Source organism: Ursus arctos, unplaced genomic scaffold (assembly GCF_023065955.2).
Source record: "Ursus arctos isolate Adak ecotype North America unplaced genomic scaffold, UrsArc2.0 scaffold_14, whole genome shotgun sequence".
NCBI lineage: Eukaryota > Metazoa > Chordata > Mammalia > Carnivora > Ursidae > Ursus > Ursus arctos.
The window spans coordinates 31,848,622-31,870,669 of record NW_026622808.1 but is presented as its reverse complement, the minus strand read 5'-3'; the positions used below and the strand labels follow the sequence as shown (position 1 = coordinate 31,870,669).

General features: G+C 45.8%; 1 protein-coding gene across 4 annotated transcripts; it reads left to right on the top strand.

The window, feature by feature from the left end:
* The first annotated feature begins 9,964 nt into the window (after positions 1–9,964).
* On the top strand, positions 9,965–21,578 carry NME6 (NME/NM23 nucleoside diphosphate kinase 6). Of its 4 annotated transcripts, none has more exons than XM_026500742.3 (6): positions 9,965–10,259; positions 12,412–12,508; positions 14,283–14,385; positions 15,688–15,727; positions 16,149–16,309; positions 16,573–21,578. In XM_026500742.3, exons 2-6 carry the CDS (start codon positions 12,419–12,421, stop codon positions 16,758–16,760), a joined length of 582 nt encoding a protein of 193 aa, XP_026356527.2. In that variant the 5' UTR covers positions 9,965–10,259; positions 12,412–12,418; the 3' UTR covers positions 16,761–21,578. The 4 variants fall into 4 exon arrangements, with proteins under 4 accessions (XP_026356527.2, XP_026356525.2, XP_048082725.1 ...); XM_026500740.4 differs by having other exon boundaries at positions 10,228–10,315; XM_048226768.2 differs by lacking the exon at positions 9,965–10,259 and adding an exon at positions 11,866–12,020.
* Positions 21,579–22,048: the final 470 nt, after the last annotated feature.

Sequence of the window (22,048 nt, the reverse complement as noted above, 5' to 3'; positions counted from 1 at the left end):
TATATGTGTGCAAGGTTATTCACTGCAGCACTGTTATTGCAAATAATTGAAAACAACCTAAATGTCCACGCATAGGGGAGTGGTTAAATACACTACAGTGCGTCACATAATACAGAACATGCAGCTGTAAAAAAGCAGTAGAAAGGTCTCCGTGAGCTGATATGGAGTGTTTTCCAGGGCATTCTGGAAGCGGAGAAAACAAAATGCCAAAGAGTACTTACAGTATGCTACATTTGTGTAAGAAAGCAGAGGATGAGATAAACTACACCTGTATCTGCTCATTTGTGCAAAGGGAATACAGACAGGGTAAACCAGAAACAAAAAAAGAACAGTTCCCTGTAGGGAGTAGGAGGGAAAATGATGGAAAGAAATGGGGAATGGGAACAAGATAGCAGGAATGAGGGGGGGAGCAGCACTTCTCTGAGCATATCTTTTGGTACAGTTCCCTTAAAACCACAGTTATGTTTCACATACACAAACATAAACAACTAAAACCAACCAGGATGTGGGGGGACTCAAAATGGAATACAAACACTAAGGATTGCACTAGCTGTGTTTTAAATTGCATAACCACACTGAAAGGGGTAGGGAAGAAAATAACCCAGCTAAGTAACTTTGTGGAACAGTATCTTGCCTGGCTACCGTAAGGCTAACGACAGCAAGAACTCTACATAAATGCTGTAATCCAGTTGGTAATTGTTGAGGGAGGAGATGCCAGATGGGGGACATAACAGATTTGAGATGAGGATTCCATGTTAAGAGCAGATGTGCTGCAGGCAATTGGGAGTGACAGGAGCTCCAAAGAGAATCCGGGAGGGCCATCCACCCTGGCCTAATAGATCACAAGTCCTTTCTGCTGCCTTAAGAAACGACTCCTCCAGACGCTCCATTCAAGCCAATTAGAACTCCAAGCCAAAGAGCAGTAGAGGACAACTCATTTCTTCTTTTGTAACTCGCCTGGACATGTTTTCACTTGTCAATTTGTAGAGTCATGCTTATTAGCCGTTTGGTAAGGGACATTTATTTACTGTTGTTTACCCACAAGCTAGAATTGTTTACGATACAGTCTACAGTTCATTCTTGGTCTTTTATGGCATTTATTTACTTACTTAAGTGGCCTAGTCTTTCCTTTATGGCCTCTAGACCGTATCTTGCTTGGGAAAGTCTCCTCACCATGAAGGATATAAAAATATTTTCCTAAATTTCATTCCGACATTTTCATCACTATATTTCACTTTTACCTGTTTAAAGCCAGGCAGAATTTATCATGTCTGTGGTTGAGGTTAAAGTCTAGGTGTTTCCTTCCAGATGAACTCTCAACCTTATGAGCATTACTTTTTCCCATGGAATACCATTGACTTTGACATATACACATACTTCACTATTTGATGAGTGGATTTACAAGAAATATAAATATTTTGTAAGACAAGCCTATACCCAACCATTTTTCTTTTTAAAAATAGTTTTTGACTGTTTTTCAAGAATTAATTCTTCTATACAAAAGACCCTCATTCTGAAAGTTTTGTCTGTGACTGACATAATCCTATTCCAATGCCACAATTTTAATTATTGTCGTTTACGTTTAATATCTAAGCATTATCTCATTACTCCTATTTCTTAAGGTTTTCTTGCCTGCTTTTTTCTGTCATCTTTAAAAACATTTTCTTAAATTCTCCCCGATCTCATTTGGAATATTGATTATAACTGCTTGGATAACGCTTGAAGTTTCAGTTCTGTATCTCCATCTGGGTGATGGTTACTCAGGTGTAGATATAGATATTTAAAAGCTGCTTACTTTTTATTCACTTTGCTCTACATATAATTGCATAAAAATTTTAAAATAATCTTGTATTTTGATACTTTTTTTCATTTTGAGCAATCTCTGCTCTTATTTTTAACTCTGCCTTTTTAATAAACTTTGGTTGGTTGCTTATTTTTTCTACCTGTAGAGATGGATGGAGGCTTAGATGACGGATTCTTCAGCTTTCTTTTCTAATACATGTAAATTAGGTTTCAGCAGTATTCTTCAATTTAAAGCCAATTATACCTAAGTACAAGGTACGTACAGAAGTCACGAGCGTAAGCAGGATGAAGCCCCCCCTCTGTACTGTCAGTACATGTTTTCTGTTACTACTGTAGTTGTCCTTTGTCTCATGTATGCATAGGGACCCTGGTGGTGGGGAAGGGGTTGGGAATGGGACAAAGGGGAGGACTCTGGGATTCCATCTTTATTGGAACATGAACTTTTTATTCTTCTTTTTCTGTCCTCCCCATGGGGGAAGAAGATTTGTGCCTGTTTCTTTGTTTCATGTTGGAAAACTATATTCTGGGATCCCATCTAGGTCAGGGTCTGGAGTTTGGGGAAAGAGCTGGTTTCATATAGGGTTCCAATCTTTTGTTCAGTTGGGTTGTTAGCTGGTTTCTGGGCTTCTCCTGGAGACAGTGATTGTGCTAGGGAAATTGGGGGAATGGTAATGCTGGCTATGGCTCTTATCTCCTGGGTTACGGTGGTCATTTTATTACTGAGGTTTCTTTTGCTGTCTGTGTCCTAGGGCAATTACAACTTACTAAGGACAGTTCTCTCCCATCATGAGTCTAGGATGACCTGCTGACTGAGGTGGGACATGGAGGTATGGTCACAAAGACTGGGACTTTCATTGCCCATCTTCTGAGATTTGAAGGCTTGTTCACGTTTGCTGCTAGTCTACCACATCCTGTATTTAGGGAAGTTTTTCTGGCTTTTTTTTCCCCCCTGGCTTTCCAGGAGTCCTATTGTTTGATGTTCTGTGCCTGGTGGATTAATTTGCTGGCATTCATTCACTATGTCCTCTGACCTACGCAGTTTGAGTTGCTGCAAATTCCCCTTGTCTGTGGCTAACAGCAGGGTGAAGTACTGGCTTGTCATTTGTGGAGTCAGGGTTGGGGGTCTGGCGTTCCAGGATCCTGGAGGTTAGCTTTTTATGGGTGAGGGTTCAACGATTACAATCTATGGGTCAGGATTTAGGGATTAAACGTTGAGATTAGGGCAGAATTACAACGTTAGAGGGTAAATGTCAAGGCCTCAGGATCTAGAAACCAGTCTAAGTTTAAAGGGTTAGAAGTTTAGGGACTAGGGCTTGGGTTAGGGTTAGAAAGTAGTGTCAGAGGAGCTAAGGTTAGAGTGGTGGTCAGGGACTGCAGTGGATTAGATGTTAGGGCTGTGGCAAAAGCCTGAGGTTTAGGACTTCAGTTTAAGGATTAAGGGTCAGAGTTACAAGGTCAGTGTCAGAAGAGAATGAGTCAGGGTCAGAAGAGCTAGGGTTAGGTTACAAGTTAAGAGTTAGATCACTGTCAGTGGTGGGGTTAGGGGTCCGGATATAGGATTTAGAGTAAAAGGCTAGGTACTACGGTTGGAATTTGTTAGGGTTAGGGAAGCAGAGTGAGGGTAGCTTCCTCTTCTTCCTTGCTGTGGGCAGACTGTCCAGGAAGAGAGCAGGCATCACGGTCTATGGTTTCATAAGCCCCAAATCCCAGGGGATACATGTCAAAGTTTCACACTAACTACTCCATTGCACACCCCATCTGACCATGGCAACACCAGGCCCTGAGGTTCAAGGAATCAGTAGGAGAGAGAGGCCAATCTCCCTTTCCTGCAGCACCTCCCCATATCTGAAAGTCCGACTCCGGAGTCCCCTTCCCTTGGCTCAGGGGAATTACTTTTCCTCCACCAAAGTAACCTACACACACACATACACACGGAAGTATCCACACATGCAGGAAGGAGACAAGTGGACCTGGAGGGCTGCTAGCCAGACTTTCCTCTCTTTAATAACGCCAGAAGAAAGGGTGGGCTAGAGCAACAAAGGTACAGGTACTGAGGAAAAACAGAGAAGGGTAATGGGAAAGAGAATGCTGGGAGAGGGTGTTGCTTTAGATTGTGAAATCTGGCCAGGCCTCTGTGAGGAGGGGACTCAATGCTGAGTGAATGGAGCAAATATTGGGTAGAAGAGCTTTCAGGCAAAGTGAGCAGCTCCTGTGGAGGCCCTGAGGTGGGAACAAGGTGGTGGAATGGTAGCAGTGAGGGGAGAGTGGTTTGTGAAGAAGGAACAGAGCTCAGCAAAGGCCAAGTCAGGTTGTGCTTTAAGGGCCATGAAGAGTTTGGCTTTTGTTCTTAGTAGAGCAGCAAAACATGGCAGTGCTTCAGGCAGAAGAGCGATGTGACCTGCTTTATCCATTAAAAAGATCAATATGGGGGTGACTGGCTGGCTGTCAGTGGAGCGTGCGACTCTTAATCTTGGGGTTGTGAGTTCGAGCCCCATGATGGGTGTAGATTACTTTTAAAAAAAGGTATTTATTTTTAAAAATTAAATTAAAATAAAAAGATCAATTGGATGGTTGTATGAAAAACAAGCCATGGAAGGGATAGACAGTACATGAAGAGATGAGGCCAGCTTGGGCTAGGAGATGGACAGAGGTGATCTGATTTAGTGTACAGCTGAAGGTTAAATGGACAGGTTTGCTGAGGGACTGTTGAGGGGAGTCTGGCAAAAAAATGAAACCAAGAATCATGGCTGACTTTTTGGAGAACTGGATGGCTAACGGCAGAAGTGGAGCTCAGGGGATCAAAAGTTCTGTTTTATAACATTTATGACAAAAGAAAAAATATACATTTCATCTAAAAAGTGAGTGTGAGGGTGTTTAAATATGTATTTTTTTAATGGAAAATATGTTTCAGCAGTTGTGAGCAGAGACGGTGATTCAAAGTTAGAAACTTCTATCAGGATTTTTGTTCTCTAAAGTAAATGCTCTCTCAATTATGATCCACTTGCTTTGTGAATATTCATTAGTTAAATTTCACTAAACTAATCCTTGGGACTTAATCTCCTGACTAAACAGGCCAGTGAGTAAACTGGATATGAAATGAGTTCCAAATATTTTTAATAGTATCTAGGATTCCCTTGCTCTTTTTGCCATTGTCTGCTAATATTCAGGGGTTTAAATACTGTTATACAGCCACCGCCCCCAAAACAATATTCAACTCATGTTGCCCCCTCAGGGCTAATGTGGACTAGAGCTAAGTTTGATTAAAAGGGAGGAGGTCAGAGATTCTGACGAGGGAAATAGCAGACCTGGCCTGATGGTGGGGCTTAGAAAGGATACTGACAGACACTATTCATCCAGAGACAGCCTGACATACACCTCACCTGAACTCTAGAGGTCTTCTGGAGAACCCATAAGCAAGTGAAATTGGTATTTTATAATCCATTCAGTTGCCCCAGGGAAGAATACTGGCCTCTTTGCTGGCTGCCAGCTGATGAGCAGTCTACCCACAGGAAACAAAAGCCACAATTTTCACACAATCTGTGGTTTTTCCTTCTTCCCTCTCTACTCTTTTTTGTACATAAATCGTTTTTGCTTTTGCTAGATTAAATCAATCAATTATTGTTTTCCCTTATATACAAGTGGGTTTTTTTTTAAGTTTATGTATTTATTTAAGTAATCTCTACACTCAACATGGGGCTTGAACTCACGACCCTGAGATCAAGAGTTGCTGCTTTTCTGACTGAGCCAGCCAGGCGCCCCTTTATAAACAAGTTTTTAAATTATTCTTTGACAGGGGAAGGATTGGTCTTTGACCCTGTCTTCTGTCTGCATTCTTTCCCATGGTTGGTTCTTCACTGACGTGTTTCCGACTATCACCACTCTGATAACTCCCAAACCTAACTACCCAACCACCATCAAGCTAGTCCTGCTTGAACGTCCCACCACCACTCCAAACTCACCACATCCCAAATGAATTTTCTTTTTTAAGCCAACCTCTTAACAAATTCCCAAACACATATGTTGAAACCAAAGAGTTATTTTCAACTCAATTAGAAAGGGAATGCTTCTTGGACTGATTCCTTGGGTCCACAAGGAAGGATTTCCTCTAAACACTTCTGACCTCTTGCTGTAACTCTCCTCCCCTGGCTGAAGCTTCAGGGACAGAGAGCCGGGTTAAGTGTAGCTTGGCCCCTTTTTCCCTTCCTTATTTTGGGAGCCAGCTGCCCACAGGTTCTGCTGCTCTGTGTTGGAAGTTTTACAAGAATAGGCTCTGCCTATTGGCAGAGGTAGAGGGACATTTTATTCAAAGGAATGTTAGGATCTCGTGATTTGGCAGAGAGCATAGAAGAGAGACCTGGTGAGGAATGTGGGGAGTGAAATATCACATACAAGCTGAGGCTATGATGGGACGAGCACTTGAGGCATTTCAAACACTTTTGAAGTTGGCCATGTGGAAATGCTGGCGACTTTGTTCAGAGGCAAGTGTTTTTATACCTCCGATTTTATGTACAGGTAGGGATGAATGTATACGGTTTTATACCTCCGATTTTATGTATAGGTAGGGATGACTAGCAAAATGCCAGTGACGTGGTTCAGCAAAGGCAGTCCTTATACAAGCACTATGGTTTAAGCATGAAGGGTTAAGGTGTGGGCACTGACTTTGGCCTTAACACAGACCCACTGCCTTCCCTTGTGGGGCATCTGCAAAGCCTAAGTAGCAGAGAAGACCTCGGTGAGCAGGCCCTGCTGAGGCACGGATTTGACTACAGGGAATCTTTCCCTATACACACCTTTTAGATATTGGGGCAAAATTAAGTATATGGTCCTTTACTATGCTTTTTAAAAGCTAGTTTGACAGGCCACGGGCTTTAAACTGTAATTCCACATATGCTGGGGCGCCTGGGTGGCACAGCGGTTAAGCGTCTGCCTTCAGCTCAGGGCGTGATCCCGGCGTTATGGGATCGAGCCCCACATCAGGCTCCTCCGCTATGAGCCTGCTTCTTCCTCTCCCACTCCCCCTGCTTGTGTTCCCTCTCTCGCTGGCTGTCTCTATCTCTGTCAAATAAATAAATAAAATCTTAAAAAAAAAATTTTTTTTTTAAAAATTCCACATATGCTAAGCAACACAAGTGTGTAAGCTCCAAACTTTGTTAGTCTCAGCCCAGTAGATAGCATGAAAAGGCTGTCTCAAATTCCATCCTTTATGTTCTGAGCTAGACTCAAGCCCAAAGGCCAAAACCAAAAGAATTCATGTGGGTTTTTTTGTGTTTTTTTTTTTTTTTTTTTTTTTTTCCTCCACGGTTTAAGAGTCACTCCCCTCTTGCTGGTCTGTTTGCCAATAACTTTGGCTAGGGTTTTATAGTTCTGGGATTTACAATGCAGCTTCAATCTTAAAGACATGGTAGGTTTTATTTATAACAATAAAAACAATGCTCTTATTACAAATAAAATATGTCATCCTCTCAGACTGAAGTAGATAAACCACTCAATGAAATTACCACAGCCACAGAGATCGACAAGGAGATGAGAAAAGCCTGTGCCTGGAACACTGTTTTAAGGAATCGCGTAAGTTCAGGAAGTCCAGGAAGAAATGCATAGCTTTAGAAACCTGCTCCATCAGATTAGAAGGAGTACAAGAAATGAAAAGAACAGGAAAAAGTTGTTTTTTTGTTTTTTTTTTAAGAGAGATTTTCTTAAAAGAAAGCTGACATCTTGGAAGACAACTGAGAGACAAATCTCCAGGGCCCGGCCCTGGAAGCTCATTCCTTCCCCACTTTCTGTAGCCTCGCAAAGAGCTGGCTCCATGGTCTTCCTTCTCTCCAACAACAAAAATGTCAGAAATTCAATGAGCCTTCTGGAAAGGAGTAGGGGAACACAGAGAAAAAAAAATGCCAAAAGAGAAGTGTCTGAAAGAAATGCTACTCCCCATGTGACACATCCAGAAGCTGAAGACAGCATCCTGAGGAATGGCAGAGGTCTCAATTCTCAGTGGGTCCCTAAGGCAACAACCTTTAGAAGCAAGAACAGCAACATCAGGGGGAAACAAAACAAAACAGAACAAACAAACAAAAAAAACAAACCAACCAACCACCTGCCAGAGTGATTCTCAACTGAAATTCATGGGGTAAAGGACCACCCTCCTGCCCTCCACGGATAGCAGCCAAGTGTCCCGGGCCTGAGCAACTCCACAGCAGAAGGCTGAGCGCTGCTCACAGTGGGGCTGGGTAAGCTAGGTCCCAAAAGCCCAGTTTCAATGCAGCCTGGGGATGCCAGAAACACAGGACCCAAAAGAGAAACGGTATTAAGAAATTTGAATACGCTGGATAAAAAAGAAAGGCATCTCAAAGACCTGGTGTAGGGCTGCCACTACTGTAAATTAACACTGCAAGAAGGTGGCATCGTCTTAAAAACCACTAGCTAAAGATAAGACTAGACACAAGTAGATGCCCCTCGGGATATAATGAACACAGGTCATAATTCACCTCAGAATGGGTGATTCTCCCAACTGAGTTTAGACCCACAAGTTAGGAGACTCTGAATAACTGGTATAGAATTACCTGAGTCTCAGTGACATTGAATCAAGACTTCTTCAGCCTATTCACCTTCCCTCTCTGAGTATCAGTCTTTCACTGAGTATCAGTCTTTTGACAGGTTTCTAGGGACAAAATCTGCTATGAGCTAGCGGTGGTCTACTTTCTAAATTCAGTGACTGTGGGGCGATACTGCGATCCTTTTGCATGCTCTGTTAATGACTTAGATTTTTTGTTGTTGCTGTTGCTTTAAAGCTTTTAAGAGACCTGGCATTGAACTCTGGCAGCACAGAATGAGAAGGCAGGCGAATTTGGTTCTCAAACTAAATTATGTTCTCCAACAGCTCTATCAGTATTAAATAAGCTGACATCTGGTCTCCACCTGCCTGCCATTCCTGTATTTCTGCTGGTTCTGAGCCCAAATTCACAAAAAGCGTGTTCTTTATTGGGTCTCCTCCTAAAATCATATCTGCCCTACTTTCATTATGTAGGCTTGTTGCTGAGGATAGTCAAAGCAACTATAACATATGGAACTAAAGGCTTCTCCTGTGTGTGTGTGTGTGTGTGTGTGTGTGAGGCAGAAAGGTGAACTAAGGACCATGGTCTAAAATTTGTCGAAGTCCCTATAATTCAAAGATATATTAACAAACATAAAGGTAGCAAACAGGGGTGCCCGGCTGGCTCAGCCAGTGGAGCATGCCACTCTTGATCTCACCGTTGTTATGTTGGAGCCCCCTGTTGGATGCAGAGATTACTTAAAAATAAAACCTTTAAAAAAAAAAAGGTAGAAGACAAAACTGGACCTGGTGCACTTGGAAAATAAGACTAAAACCTGATGTCTGGACAGTAGCACATGGTTAAGTTTATTCTCATCCTGTGAAGGCAGAAATGGACCCGTGCCTTCACCAGCCAGGCAGGACTGGACTTTCCCAAAGACACCAGGTGGAAACAAGCTGCCAGAAACACAGACTTGCCTTCCAACATTCCAGGAGTGCAACACCTGTTTTTCTGGTATCAGAGTCAGCTAAAAATATATATATTTACATTGATGACCTTTATGGCTTATTTTCACTCTTCTCATATTCAGTGACTCCTTCCAAGACAAAATATAACACCCTTCTTCAACCTACCACACCGTCCCCTCTCCGTACTTAGACCACACACCAAGAATACCCGCAGTTCTCATCTCACCCTGCACTGCTTCAACAGATTCCTGGGTAACCCACCGCACCCTGAATTCCTTAGCGACAGGTTCAAGGCGCTTAGGACTAGCTCCCCTCACCTCACGGCCTGCGGACACCCGTACCCCAGCCAAGAACCCTGGGTCACCACCCCCACGTTAGCTGTGCTCCCTCGTGTCTCCGTATCACTCGCAGCTCCAGACTGGCAACGGCGGCCTCTGCCCTCGCGATCAAGCGCGCCAGTTCTTCGCCCTCCACGTACCTCGTACAAGTACTGGCCCCCAACCACGTGCCAGGAGCTAGCCTAGACAGAAAAGAGAGAACAAGTCAGGCAAGGTCAGTCCCACCGCCAGGCGGCCACATCCCCCGCGCAGGGCTGCCCCGGAACGCCGGCCTCCCACCCGCCGGAGGGCGCCCGAGCCCCGGCGCGGAGGGGCGGCTCCCGCCCGAACCGGCTCTGCCCTCTCGTGCGGCCCGGGGCAAGCACTGGGGAGACACAAGGGCCACCGGCAGGACCGGCCCTCGGGGTGCAGGCCGCCCCGTCTCCGCCCGGCCGCTCCCGCTGCACCCTCTCCTCGCGAGCCCCACACACACACACCCGTCCTTGGCTACCAGCTCGCTCCGCGACCTCCCGGCAAGGACCCCCAGCAGGGCTGCCCGGCCGAACGCCCGAAGGACCCCGCTGGGGCGGCGCAGGCTGGCTATTGCGGTGCCTGCCTGCCGGGGCTTCGCGGTGGAGGACCAGGTGAATCCAGACCGGAGCTCCGGCTAGGCAGGGGCCCGAACGGCCCTGAATCTGGGGTGCGCTTAGGCCCTGATACGAGGGCCAGGAGTCGCGCGGCTGCAGGCCCGGAGAAATGAGGGGCAGCGAGGAGAGGGATTGGTGTCAAGGAATGGGGCTGAGAACCTGGGGGGTTCAGGGAGCTGGGCCTCAGGTGTCGGGGTGAGCGTAGGAGATAGAAAGCCGAGACAGAGTTGGGGGATTGCAGGTCCCCGCGGCGCCTGGGAGGAGGGGGGGCTTGGTCACCGCCCTCCCGGAAGCCGAGAAATGGGCGCCTCAGGTGTGGAGGCGAATGCCCAGGCAACTTCTGAAATTTGTGATGCTCTGATGGAGTGACTTTAAAGTTGAGCGAGTTTCTTGACCTGTCAGCATTTGTTTTAAACCGGGGGACCAAGACAGTCGTTACTTAGCTGGCATTAGGAAAGGAACCACGTCCTTCCCTGGAGAGCTCCTGACAGCTTGGCCTTGCAATAGCTGGATGAGCTTCATTCATTCATTCATTCATTCATTCATTCAACAAATACTGTTGAGAGACAGCTGTGTACTAGGCAGTCTGCATAGGTACTGGAAATAAGATGGTGAGCAAAACAGACCCCTGCTTTAACAGGGCTGACCTAACGGGTGAAGATGTAACTGAAGAAAATGTCCAAAAAGCTATATAGTAGGGGAAGTGAGCTAAGATCTAGTGGGCGAATAGGAGGTAACCAGAGGAAGCACATTCTGGACTGTGGAAACGTCTCACGCAAAGAGTTAAGGAGGGAAATGATAGGATCAGATTTGATTTTAGTTCGCTGGCTGCTGTGTGGAGAACAGGTGGTAGAGGCTGGCAGGAGTAGAAATTGAGAGGCCATGGAGGAAGCTGTTGCAGAAGTCCAGGGAGGGTTGATGATGTCTTGGACTGGCGTGGTGGCGCTGGAGAAGGAGAGGGTTGTATGGATTTGAGATCTGTTGCTTAGGTAAAATTGCCAGAACTTGGTGATTGACGTGGATGTGGAGAGTGAGGGAGGGGAGGTGTCAAGGGTATCTCTCCCTAGATTATGGTGAAGATTCCGTTTGCTTTTGGGTTACTCACATCCTGGGATATTAGGGAGAGTGGGTTGGCTGATCTTGCACTAGTTAGACTGGACTGAGTTTTGTGGTTCGAGTGGAGCATCCAGCTGAAAGCTGTAGAAAGGACATGAATACGGGAGACCCTAGCACTGCCTTTAACGTGATTGTCAGGCTTTCAGCCTAGAAATGAGAGTGTTGTCCAGACCGTCCCTGTGTGTGTTCATGGAAGCCTTCTCCATATTTGTTGGCAAATTTAGGAGCTCCACCAGATAATCTTTTGAGACCTAGTCCTTAGTCCTGATCAGATGATCCATTTCTCACATGTGAATAGCAATTCGCAGTTGGGTGAGACCTCATTCTCTTAGTCCAGTTTCAAAAAATACTTTTATGTTCCTTATATCATTTCCACATTTATTTATTGAGCTCTTACACCATGCTAGGCACTAGAAATACGAAGATGGGCAGAATAAGACTATATAGGTTCCGTTAGTCAGTTAAATTGACATTTGTCGTAGGCACTGTTTCAGCTGCTTCAGATACAAAATGGTTACAACTGATCCCTGACCTTGGAGTTGCATGTCCACAAGTCTTGCCATTGAGGACAGCTGAATGTATTAAAGGATTTGATTTGAGCAGGGGAGATCCTGACCTATCTGTAAGATTAGATAAGAGATGGTATGTATCCAGCAGACTTCTTTGGGGGTATCCTGGCAACATCCCAATTCTTGTCCATCCAATCTTCCAATTCTAGATTGATGGGAGCACACTATGGGATAGAAGGCCTTATGAAAGGAGACAGTTATTGTACCTTTGTGGCCAGGCTGTTTAGCAATGTAAGTTATAAATCCTCTAAAACACAAAGAAAAGTTAGAAAGTGAAGGGAATATTGGCAGAGACAGGTAGTATTTAAACTTGAATTTCTCCTGAATAGGTAACTCCTTTGTATGGAACTGCAACAGGCTTTGAGAGTGAGATCGCTGTGGGCTTGCAAGGCTGCATGGCTCTGGAGTAGGGAGGGTGGGGAGCACAGCACTGATAGGTCCCTAATCCAGCTTTCTGATGGCAGGAGTGAGATGACCTCGATCTTGCGGAGCCCTCAGGCTCTCCAGCTTACTCTGGCCCTGATCAAGCCTGATGCTGTTGCTCACCCCCTGATTCTGGAGGTAAGAAGGAGTCCTAAGCCTCTTACTGTATGCCCTGGGCACTGCTTCCATGTCTAGTGCCACAGGGCCGCTTGTGAAGACTGACAGCACAGTGCTGTGCAAGATGCTGTGGAGGCAAAGCTAAGAGCCATGGACTCTGACCCTAAGAAGACTAAAAATCTACTGGAGAATTGGGGCAGATTACAAATATAAGGATCCAATACAATAAGAAGAACCAAACCTCAAGACAGTGTATGTATATTAGTTTTCTATTGCTGTGTAACAAATTACCACAAACGTAGCAACTTAAAACAACATTTATTATCTCATAATTCTAGAATTTAGAGGTCCAGTAGGCTCAGATGGGTTTTTCCTCAGGGTCTCACAAGGCCAAAGTCAAGGTATCAGCTGACCAGGTCCTTAGCTGAAGAATCTACTTCCAAACTCATTCAGGTTGTTGGCAGAATTTGATTCGTGTGATTATAAGACTGAGGTCCCCATGTCCTTGCCGCCCTTCAGGCGAGGACCACTGTCAGTTTTTAGAGACCGCTCACGTTCCTCATCACATGGCTCACTCCATCTCCAAGACAGCAACAGTGTGTTTAGTGCTGCTCGTGCTTAAATCTGACTTCTCCTTTAGCCCCTAACCAGATAAAACTCTGCTTTTAAAGAGCTCATGGGACTAATTGGGCTCCTCTTGAGTAACCTCCCTTTTGATTAAAGCAAAGTCAACTGACAGGGCGCCTGGGTGGCTCAGTTGGTTGAGCGTCTGACTCTTGATTTCAGCTTAGGTCATGATCTCAGGGTCATGGGATCAAGCCCTATGTTGGGCTCCACACTCAGCAGGGAGTCTTAAGATTCTCTCTCACCCTCTCCCTCGGCCTCTCCCCCACACATACTCTCACTCTCTAAAATAAATAAATAAATCTTTAAAAAATAAATAAGCAAAGTCAACTGATAGCAACCTTAATTACACCTGCAAAATCCCTTTTGCCATGTAATGTAAAAATCATATTGCTTCATATTCACAGTCCCGGAAAGTAGGGTTCAGAATCTTGGTGGAACTGGCGAGGGTCCTTGTAGGGTTCTACCTGCGGTAGCTGGATGAGTACTAACTGAGCAGCTCTGCTAGGTGAGCTCGCTGTGGTGCAGAGGAAGACCAGCGCGGTCAGGAATGGCAGCCTACAAGTGTCGGGACCTGGCCAGGCTCGAAGGATGAGTGGACTTCGGTTAGTGCACAGGAGGACAGATGTTCCGCAGAGGCAGGAACACGTGTGGTGGATCCAAGGGCCAGAGGCCGACTGGGGTGATGGGACTAGAGAATTGGAAGAGGTAGAGGGCAAGGAAAGTACAGCCTTGAGCACCGGGCTAAAGTAGTTGTACCTCATTCCATGAATGAGGTTCTGACCAGAGTGTGACGTGTAAGTTAGGGTGTTTTTAATCCGTCAAGTGTGATGGTTTGGAGAGAGTGGGACAAACTCAAGGCAGGACCACTATCAAGAGATTTTTATGATGGTCTGACATATGGGACATGTGGGCTTCAGCTAAGGGGCTGTAGGAACGGAGGGGCAGAGATGGCACTTCCTGCCCCCTGCCCCCGAGCCTCATGCTTTGGCCGTGTGACTGAAGGTCTTTACCTCACCCCACCTTCTTTGTCTCCTGACCCAACCATGGGACAGACCCTCAAGTCCTGGGCTCTGATGGGTCTTCATGGTTCTTTTGGTCAGCCTGGGTCTCCTAATGACTCACGTGGTCCCTTTGACCGATTTTTATCTTCGATGTGGTGTTTATCCAGGCTGTTCATCAGCAGATTCTGAGCAACAAGTTCCTTATTGTACGAATGAGAGAACTTCTGTGGAGAAAAGAAGAATGCCAGAAGTTTTACCAAGAGCATGAAGGTAGGATCAACGGTCCTCTCAATGGGACGATTCTCTATCCCAAGATGCGTGCAAGAGAGATTTTTAGCTGGATGCACAGTGGCAGGCTGTCTCTGACCTACCAGCCGTCAAGCTGCAGCCATTCTTCTGAAGTCTTGCTTTATACACAAACTTTTCATGATTATCAATGTTTTAAAGATATTTTCTGGGGGCGCCTGTGTGGCTCAGTCAGTTGAGCATCTGACTCTTGATTTCGGCTCAGATCACGATCTCAGGGTTGTGGGATCGAGCCCTGCATCGGCTCCCCACTCAGTTCAGAGTCTGCTTGTCCCTCTCCCTCTGCTCCTCCCCCCACTTGGTGTGCTCTCTCTTTCAAATTAATTAATTAATTAAATATTTTTTTAAATATATATTTTTTCTAGGAGGGTTCCACTTCATAGTCCCAACGAGAAATTTAGTTTTATGTCCTGATGATATCAGTAGTTAATCAGTAGTTAATAGTAAATATTTACTCTCTCAGACATTGTCCTAATGCTCATGGTTTCATAACTTTCCCTAGAGCCCTATGACTTAGGTATTGTTAGGTCTCTAGTACACAGATTAGGAACCTGAGTTAGGGAAATGAATGACCTACCTGAAACTGCACACGTTGTGGGGCGCCTCGGTGGCTCAGTCATTAAGCGTCTGCCTTCGGCTCAGGGCGTGATCCCAGCATTCTGGGATCGAGCCCCGCATCAGGCTCCTCCGCTGAGAGCCTGCTTCTTCCTCTCCCACTCCCCCTCCCCATGTTCCCTCTCTCACTGGCTATCTCTGTCAAATAAATAAATAAAATCTTAAAAAAAAGAAAAGAAAGAAAGGAGAGAAGAAAGAAAGAAAGAAAGAAAGAAAGAAAGAAAGAAAGAAAGAAAGAAAGAAAGAAAGAGAAAGAAAGAGAGGGAAAGAAAGAGAAAGAAAGAAACTGCACACATTGTAAATGGTAGAGCCTGGATTCAGACCCAGGTATGTCAGACTTCAAGGTCCTTCTCTAAAACAGTTTTTATTGTGGCGCCTGGGTGGTGCAGTCAGTCGAGCTCAGGTCATGATCTCAGGGTTGTGGGATCGAGCCCCACGTCAGGCTCCACGCTCAGCATGGAGTCTGCTTCAGACTCTCTCTCCCTCTCGCTCTGCGCCTCCCACCTGCATGCTCTCTCTAAAGTGGATGAATAAATCTTTTTAAAAAATAAAATAAAATAAAACAGTTTTTATTATTCCAAGTGAGGAGGCAGAAGTACAAAAAGTTCTCTTGGGCACCAGTGTCTTGATGAAGTTACTCTCTCTTTGCAGGGCGTTTTTTCTATCAGCGGCTGGTAGAGTTCATGGCCAGGTACTACTCATTTTCATTTCAGTATCTTTATCCACCAAGATTTATCTCCCCCTGCTCCCTAATTGTTGATTTCGTTTGACACTCTTTAAAGTTGTAATCAGTGTTAAGTGTCTCAAGAACCATGGCTTGGGGCCATGACTCAGGCAACCCTGACCTGGTGGCACCTGTCTCATGATGGTTATTGGTCCAATGGCTATAGAAGAGTATTGTTGAGTGCTACTTAGCAGCTCTACTGACCTTTGTGGCCTTTCGTGTGCTCCCATAGTGGCCTTCCATCACCGATGACTTGAAGCAGCATTGGTACTTAGCTGGAAAGGCAGGGTAACTCTCAGGATGTATGTGCCTTATTAGTGCTCTGCTCACAGTGTGCGCTCCTGGACCACACAGCCAGATTCCTGACATGTGTTCCTTCTGTACACAGTGGGCCAATCCGAGCCTACATCCTCGCCCGCAAGGATGCCATCCAGCTCTGGAGGACACTGATGGGACCCACCAGGGTGTTTCGAGCACGTCATGTGGCCCCGGATTCAATTCGTGGCAGTTTTGGCCTCACTGACACCCGCAACACAACCCATGGCTCTGGTGAGTCTGCCACTGTCCTCAGCCACAGATAGGGGAGGATGGTTTGCGGCTGGTGGTCAGGCCATACGGTGGAGTTGAGAGCCAGTGAACTTTCCTCCCAGTTGCATTTATGGTCCTTTGTGGCCATCTCAGCAGATGTGGCCCCGGGACTGAGGGTCAGGCAGAAGTAGAGGCTCAGGTTTCTGAATCTGATTATGACTGCCTCTTGCCTCCATCCTGCATTCCCTATGAGAACCCTTTCTCTTTCTTACCTCCCCTTACAGACTCTGTGGTTTCAGCCAGTAGAGAGATTGCAGCCTTCTTCCCTGACTTCAGTGAACAGCGCTGGTACGAGGAAGAGGAGCCCCAGTTGCGCTGTGGCCCTCTGCGCTACAGTCCAGAGGGAGGCATCCACTGTGCAGCCGGGCCAGGAGGCCCAGGACCAGCCAGATGCAAGCCTATTGGTCTGTGAAGACTGGTGGCATTGCCCAGCCTTTTCTCAGAGACCTCCTGGGGCCAGGGAGGCCTGGGGATCGTGGGGCCCTCTCTGCTGGGCACCACACTCACCTGAGGATCTAGCTCCTCAACGCCACCTGCTCTAGAATCTAGCTCTCTATCTACCTCTTTTCCAGAATGTTCGTGGTGATTCAGAGGAATAATGGCTCCTGTTTTCTCTGAGAACTAGTCATCTTTTTCAAGGAGTTTGCCTAATTGACTTGCCTGAGAAATGCAGTGACCATAAGCACAATTTGGCCTATCTTCCTCAATAAAAGTCAGTGTTCAACTAAGTCCTCAAGGCTAGGAGCACTACTGCGGGTGCTTTCGCTCTCTCCTTAAGTGAAGTTATTAAACCTGTTCCGGGGGCACCTGGGTGGCTCAGTCGGTTAGGCATCCGACTCTTGATTTCGGCTCAGATCATGTTAGGTCGCAGGATCGAGCTCAGTGCAGAGTCTGCTAGAGATTCTCTCTCTCTTTCTCGCCCTGCCCCTCCCCCTACTTTTTCTCTAAAATAAATTTAAAAAAACAAACAAAATAAACTGTCCTGAAGCCAAGTTTCTGGCCTATGCTAAATGGAGAGAATTGTGTAGAAACCTCCCGGAAGGTTCACACACAGGGTGCAGCTTGTCCAGTGCATAAAGGTGCCCAGTGACAGAGCTGTGTGTGGGCCCGAATCCATGCTGGGCACTGGCATAGGCCTGCATCCTAGGGGAAGGGGCACCTTCGATTTGAACAAAGGTGTGTCTGCCCAGTAGACGCATGTTTTTATGACTCACGTTTTTTCTGATTTGCACAAAGCCACTAAAGTTAGCCATGTCTCTGTTGTAGATGACAATGACTGTTACCTATTGCTGCATTAGAAATCACCTCAGAATGTAGCGGCTTAGAACAATGATCGATTTATGCGTCTCTGGATTGGCTGGGTGATTGTGCTGGTCTCACCTGGACGCACTCCTGTGGCTGTGTTAAGCAGGTGGGTCCGACGTGGTTTTTTATCCGAGCTGCTTCATAGCATGATTGTTTCAGGATTCCAGGAGACCAGGCTGCCCATTCACAAGCTTATCAAGCTTCTGTTTCTATCATGTGTGCTAATATCCCACTGGTCAAGGCAAGTCACGTGGCCAAGCCCAGAGTCCACGTGGGAAGAGACTGCTCAAGGGCATGGATACTGGGAGGTGTGACTCATTGGAGGGCCGTTACTATGACAATCTACTGTACAGGGAGTAGTGAGGAACCTTGAATTTATATAGAATTTGTGAAAACAAATATTTGCACAAGCTAACAAAGGAGATGAAGAAATAGCGCAAGAAGGAAGGAAAAAATCAGGGATGTGTGCCGCAGGAAAGTCAAGAGAAGAGAGTGTTTCTGGAGAATGAAGCAATGTTGAATATTGTTGAGAAGTCCAGAATGATGAAGCCTTTAAATACCCTCTAAATGTGGCAGCATGAAGGTCAGTGTGATCTTGGCAAGACCAGTGCCTCTCTGCCAGTAGGGGGGATACCTTGCATGGAAGGTAATGGGCTGAAGCATCTACCCGGGGGTTAGAGTTAGATGTCTGGGAGTCAGAATCTTCTCACATCTGAATCTATAAATGTGTCTGCATATGTTCCCCTCTCCTCTTCTCCTCCTGTTACAACATAGGAAGTGTCCCGCTTCCCATTAAGCCAGTCCTTCCATGTGCTCTTTTGGTTTTTGGAATCCCACCTTGCTCTTCCGGTTTTCTGGTCTCTACTGCACTTTTACCTTCCTCTGCTGAGTCCCTTCCCTTTGAATTCAAACATGTTTTGGTGTCTCCCATCTTTCAAAATCTTTTTAGCCCCACTTTCCCCATCAGCTACCACTGTTTCTTCATCTCTATACAAACAAACCACACCAGTTGTCTGCTCTAACAGGCTCGTCCCCCACACTGCAGCCCACTCCAGTGTGGCTTGCATACTAAACACTCCAGAGGAGACTGGTTTCCTCATGCCTTTCTCACTGTTGCCCAGTACTGTGCCAGACCTACTTTGTAAATAGCGCTAGGCCATCCACACCCTGGTCTTTGATATCACTTAGGATCCCTCCAACTTTAAAGTCTTTAAATCCTACTTTTAAATCATAGTCCTCTGTATCCCTCTCTCACGTCTTCTAAACCTACACCAATCGCTCATCCACTCTCCTAGGTAACCTTTTCATATATTCTCTCTCTCCAAACCTTCAACAACTTCTTCCTTCTTCTCACTGTCCAGCTGTTGACCCTGCTTCCTCTTTCAGGAAGTTAACAAACAGCCAGGAAAGAAACTCCTTAGACGTCCAAGACCTTACTGAGTAGCTACCTGCATCTGTGTCCATGTAGTCTGCTTCCCTTCTGTTCAGAGGAGCAATGGACAAAACTTCCAACCTCCTGTTTAAGGCCTTCCCCATTTTGTGCAGGGAAGGCCTTAAACAGTCTGCTACCTATTCAGGGCATTGCTCCAGTAATTATTTCCTATGCTTCCTGCATCATCAGGAGATAGAGCTTACAAACAGGCTGTACTTTCATTAAAAAATAAATAAATAGGGGCTCCTGGCTGGCTCAGTTGGTAGAGCATGCAACTCATAATCTCAGGGTCATGAGTTCAAGCCCCACGTTGGGCATGGAGCCTACTTAAAATTTTAAAGATTAATTAAAAATAAAAAAATAAAAACAAACATTTCTTAGCACCACATCTCCTTCATGCCACTGTCCCATATCTCTGCTCACCTTTATAGCAAAGCTCTCAACAGAGTAACCTAGAGCAACCTAGAACCAGTGACTTTCAGTCTAGACAAAATGGTGTAGACCCATTTATCTCTGCTCCTCCCTGCTGAGTACAAGTATAAACCTGAAAATCATGCAAGAAACAATCAAGGAGAACTCTGAAAGGTTCTCTGAAGGAGAACTGGTTTGAGACTTCCAGACTAGAGGAACAGCATAGCAGCAGGGCATCTTAGATCTCCCCACATGATAGAACAAGGTGATCCAGACTAGGAATTTCCCAAACCCTAACCCAGCAACAGGTGGCAGCCCATCTGGCCTATTTTTTCCCATGATTAAACAGACTAAATAGAAAGTCCAACTCAAAGCACCAGGCAAACGGACAGGAGGATTGATCAGGAGTGCCAGCTATCAGTAAGCAGCCAGGGGAAGCACTCTATTTCCTAGCCAGGTCTGAGGCTACCCTCCCCCATGGAAAAATACTAAGGTGGTGGAGTAGCACCCACAAGGAGACCAAAACAAGTGCCCTAAGTTCAAGTTCTGTGACCAAAGTTAGACATCTAAGTAAAAGTCAAAGGTAAGTTCCAAGATCCAAGTCAATCCCATGTCTGAGTTCAATGTCCAGGACAAGTTGAGTTCCAAACTAAGGTTCCAGTCTAAGTCCCAGGTCCCCCACTCTATAGCTAGGATTCTGGTTCAGATCAACATTCCAGATCCAAGGTCATGTCCTGGTGTAGGTCTGATTTCTAGGTCTGAGGTCTTGACATGAGGTCAAAGTCTCAGGTTAGAGGTTGAAGTTCAAGTAATAGTTCCAAGGTCTAGGTCCATCACCAAAGACCAAGTCTGAGGACAGGTCCAACATCACAGACAAACAGAGTTCCACAGTCGAGATTTGATGTTCAAGTCTAAGGTCCATTTCTATGTCCAAGGACCAGTTTGAGACCTAAGGGCCAAGTCTAAGATCCAGGCCTAAGTCTGAGTTTCCAGGTTCGAGGTCCAGGTCCAGAGTTTGAGAACAAGGTCCTTAAGTCTACAACATTTAAGGTTAAGGTCCAGGTCCAAGATCCATGCCCATCTCCAGAGACCAAGTCCAACATAAGTATCCAAGATCAAATGCAGATCCATACCCCACGTTCAGGTCAAAGGGCAGATCCAAGTTTAAAAGGTTCAGTGTTCAAGTCTGAGGTCCAAGATACAGTTCTAATATCAAAGCCCATGTCCAAGGACCAGGTTTAATGTCAGGACTAACTTACAGGCCAATTCCACATCCAACATCTACAACAAGGTTCAGGAGCAGGTCAGTGTTCAGTTCCAAAGATTGTATCTAAGATCCAGATCCAAGTCAAGTCCATGCTCCATGTCCAATATCTATGTTCATATTTGAGGCTCAGGTCCAATGTTAGTGTTTAATGTCAAATCTAGGCCCAGGTTCACAGTCTCGATTCAAGGCCCATGTTCAAGGTTGAGAAACACTCAACTACTTCCAAAGTCCAGGTTTAGGTCAAGACCCAAAGTCTGGATCCAAAGTCAGATCCAATGCAGACCTCCAAGGACCAGGTCCAAGGTCCAATTCTGGGTCTACTTCCCAGGTCTAAGTTAAGTCCAAGATTCAGATTAAATCCATGTCTAAAGTCCAGGTTGAATATCTATACAGCTTGAGTTCCAGCTCCAAGATCCAGATCCACATTTTAGTTCCAAGGTCATGTGTAATCCATTCTGAGTTATAGGGTCAGGGTCCAGAAATGAGGTTCAGCTTTAAGGTCTGATAGTCATATTTGAGATTCAAATCCAGTACTGAAGCCTAAGTCTAAGAACAATATCCAGATCTGAGGTCTAGGATCAAAGTCCAATTTCATTGCCAAAACTCACTGGTGAGGGGCGCCTGGGTGGCACAGCGGTTAAACATCTGCCTTCGGCTCAGGGCGTGATCCCGGCGTTATGGGATCGAGCCCCGCATCAGGCTCCTCGGCTATGAGCCTGCTTCTTCCTCTCCCACTCCCCCTGCTTGTGTTCCCTCTCTCGCTGGCTGTCTCTATCTCTGTCGAATAAATAAATAAAATCTTTAAAAAAAAAAAACTCACTGGTGAGGTCCAATACCTTGTTCATAGATGCAGGTCCAAGTCAAAGATCCAAATGTAAGCACAATTTACATTTTTAAGGTAAGGTACATTGTTCAAGAAAAAGCAAGATTTGAGATCCAGGGTCACCTGGGTGGCTCAGTCAGTTGAGCGTCCAACTCTTGATTTTGGCTCAGGTCATGATCTCAGGGTCATGGAATTAAGCCCTGTGTTGGGCTCCGTGGCAGCGTGGAGTCTGTTTGTCCCTCTCCCTCTGCTCCTGCCCCCACCTCTCTCTCTCAAGTGCTGGTACATGTCTAATAATCAAGTCTAATGTCAAGTATATGTTCCAGGTAAAATCAAAGCCTTAGGTCTAAGTCCAACATCCAAAACCAGGTCCAGATTTAGATCCAAAGATCAGGTCCAATGTCATGTACAAATTCTGGTCCAAGGTCCAGGTCCAAAGTCCAAGTTCATTTACATTGTCCA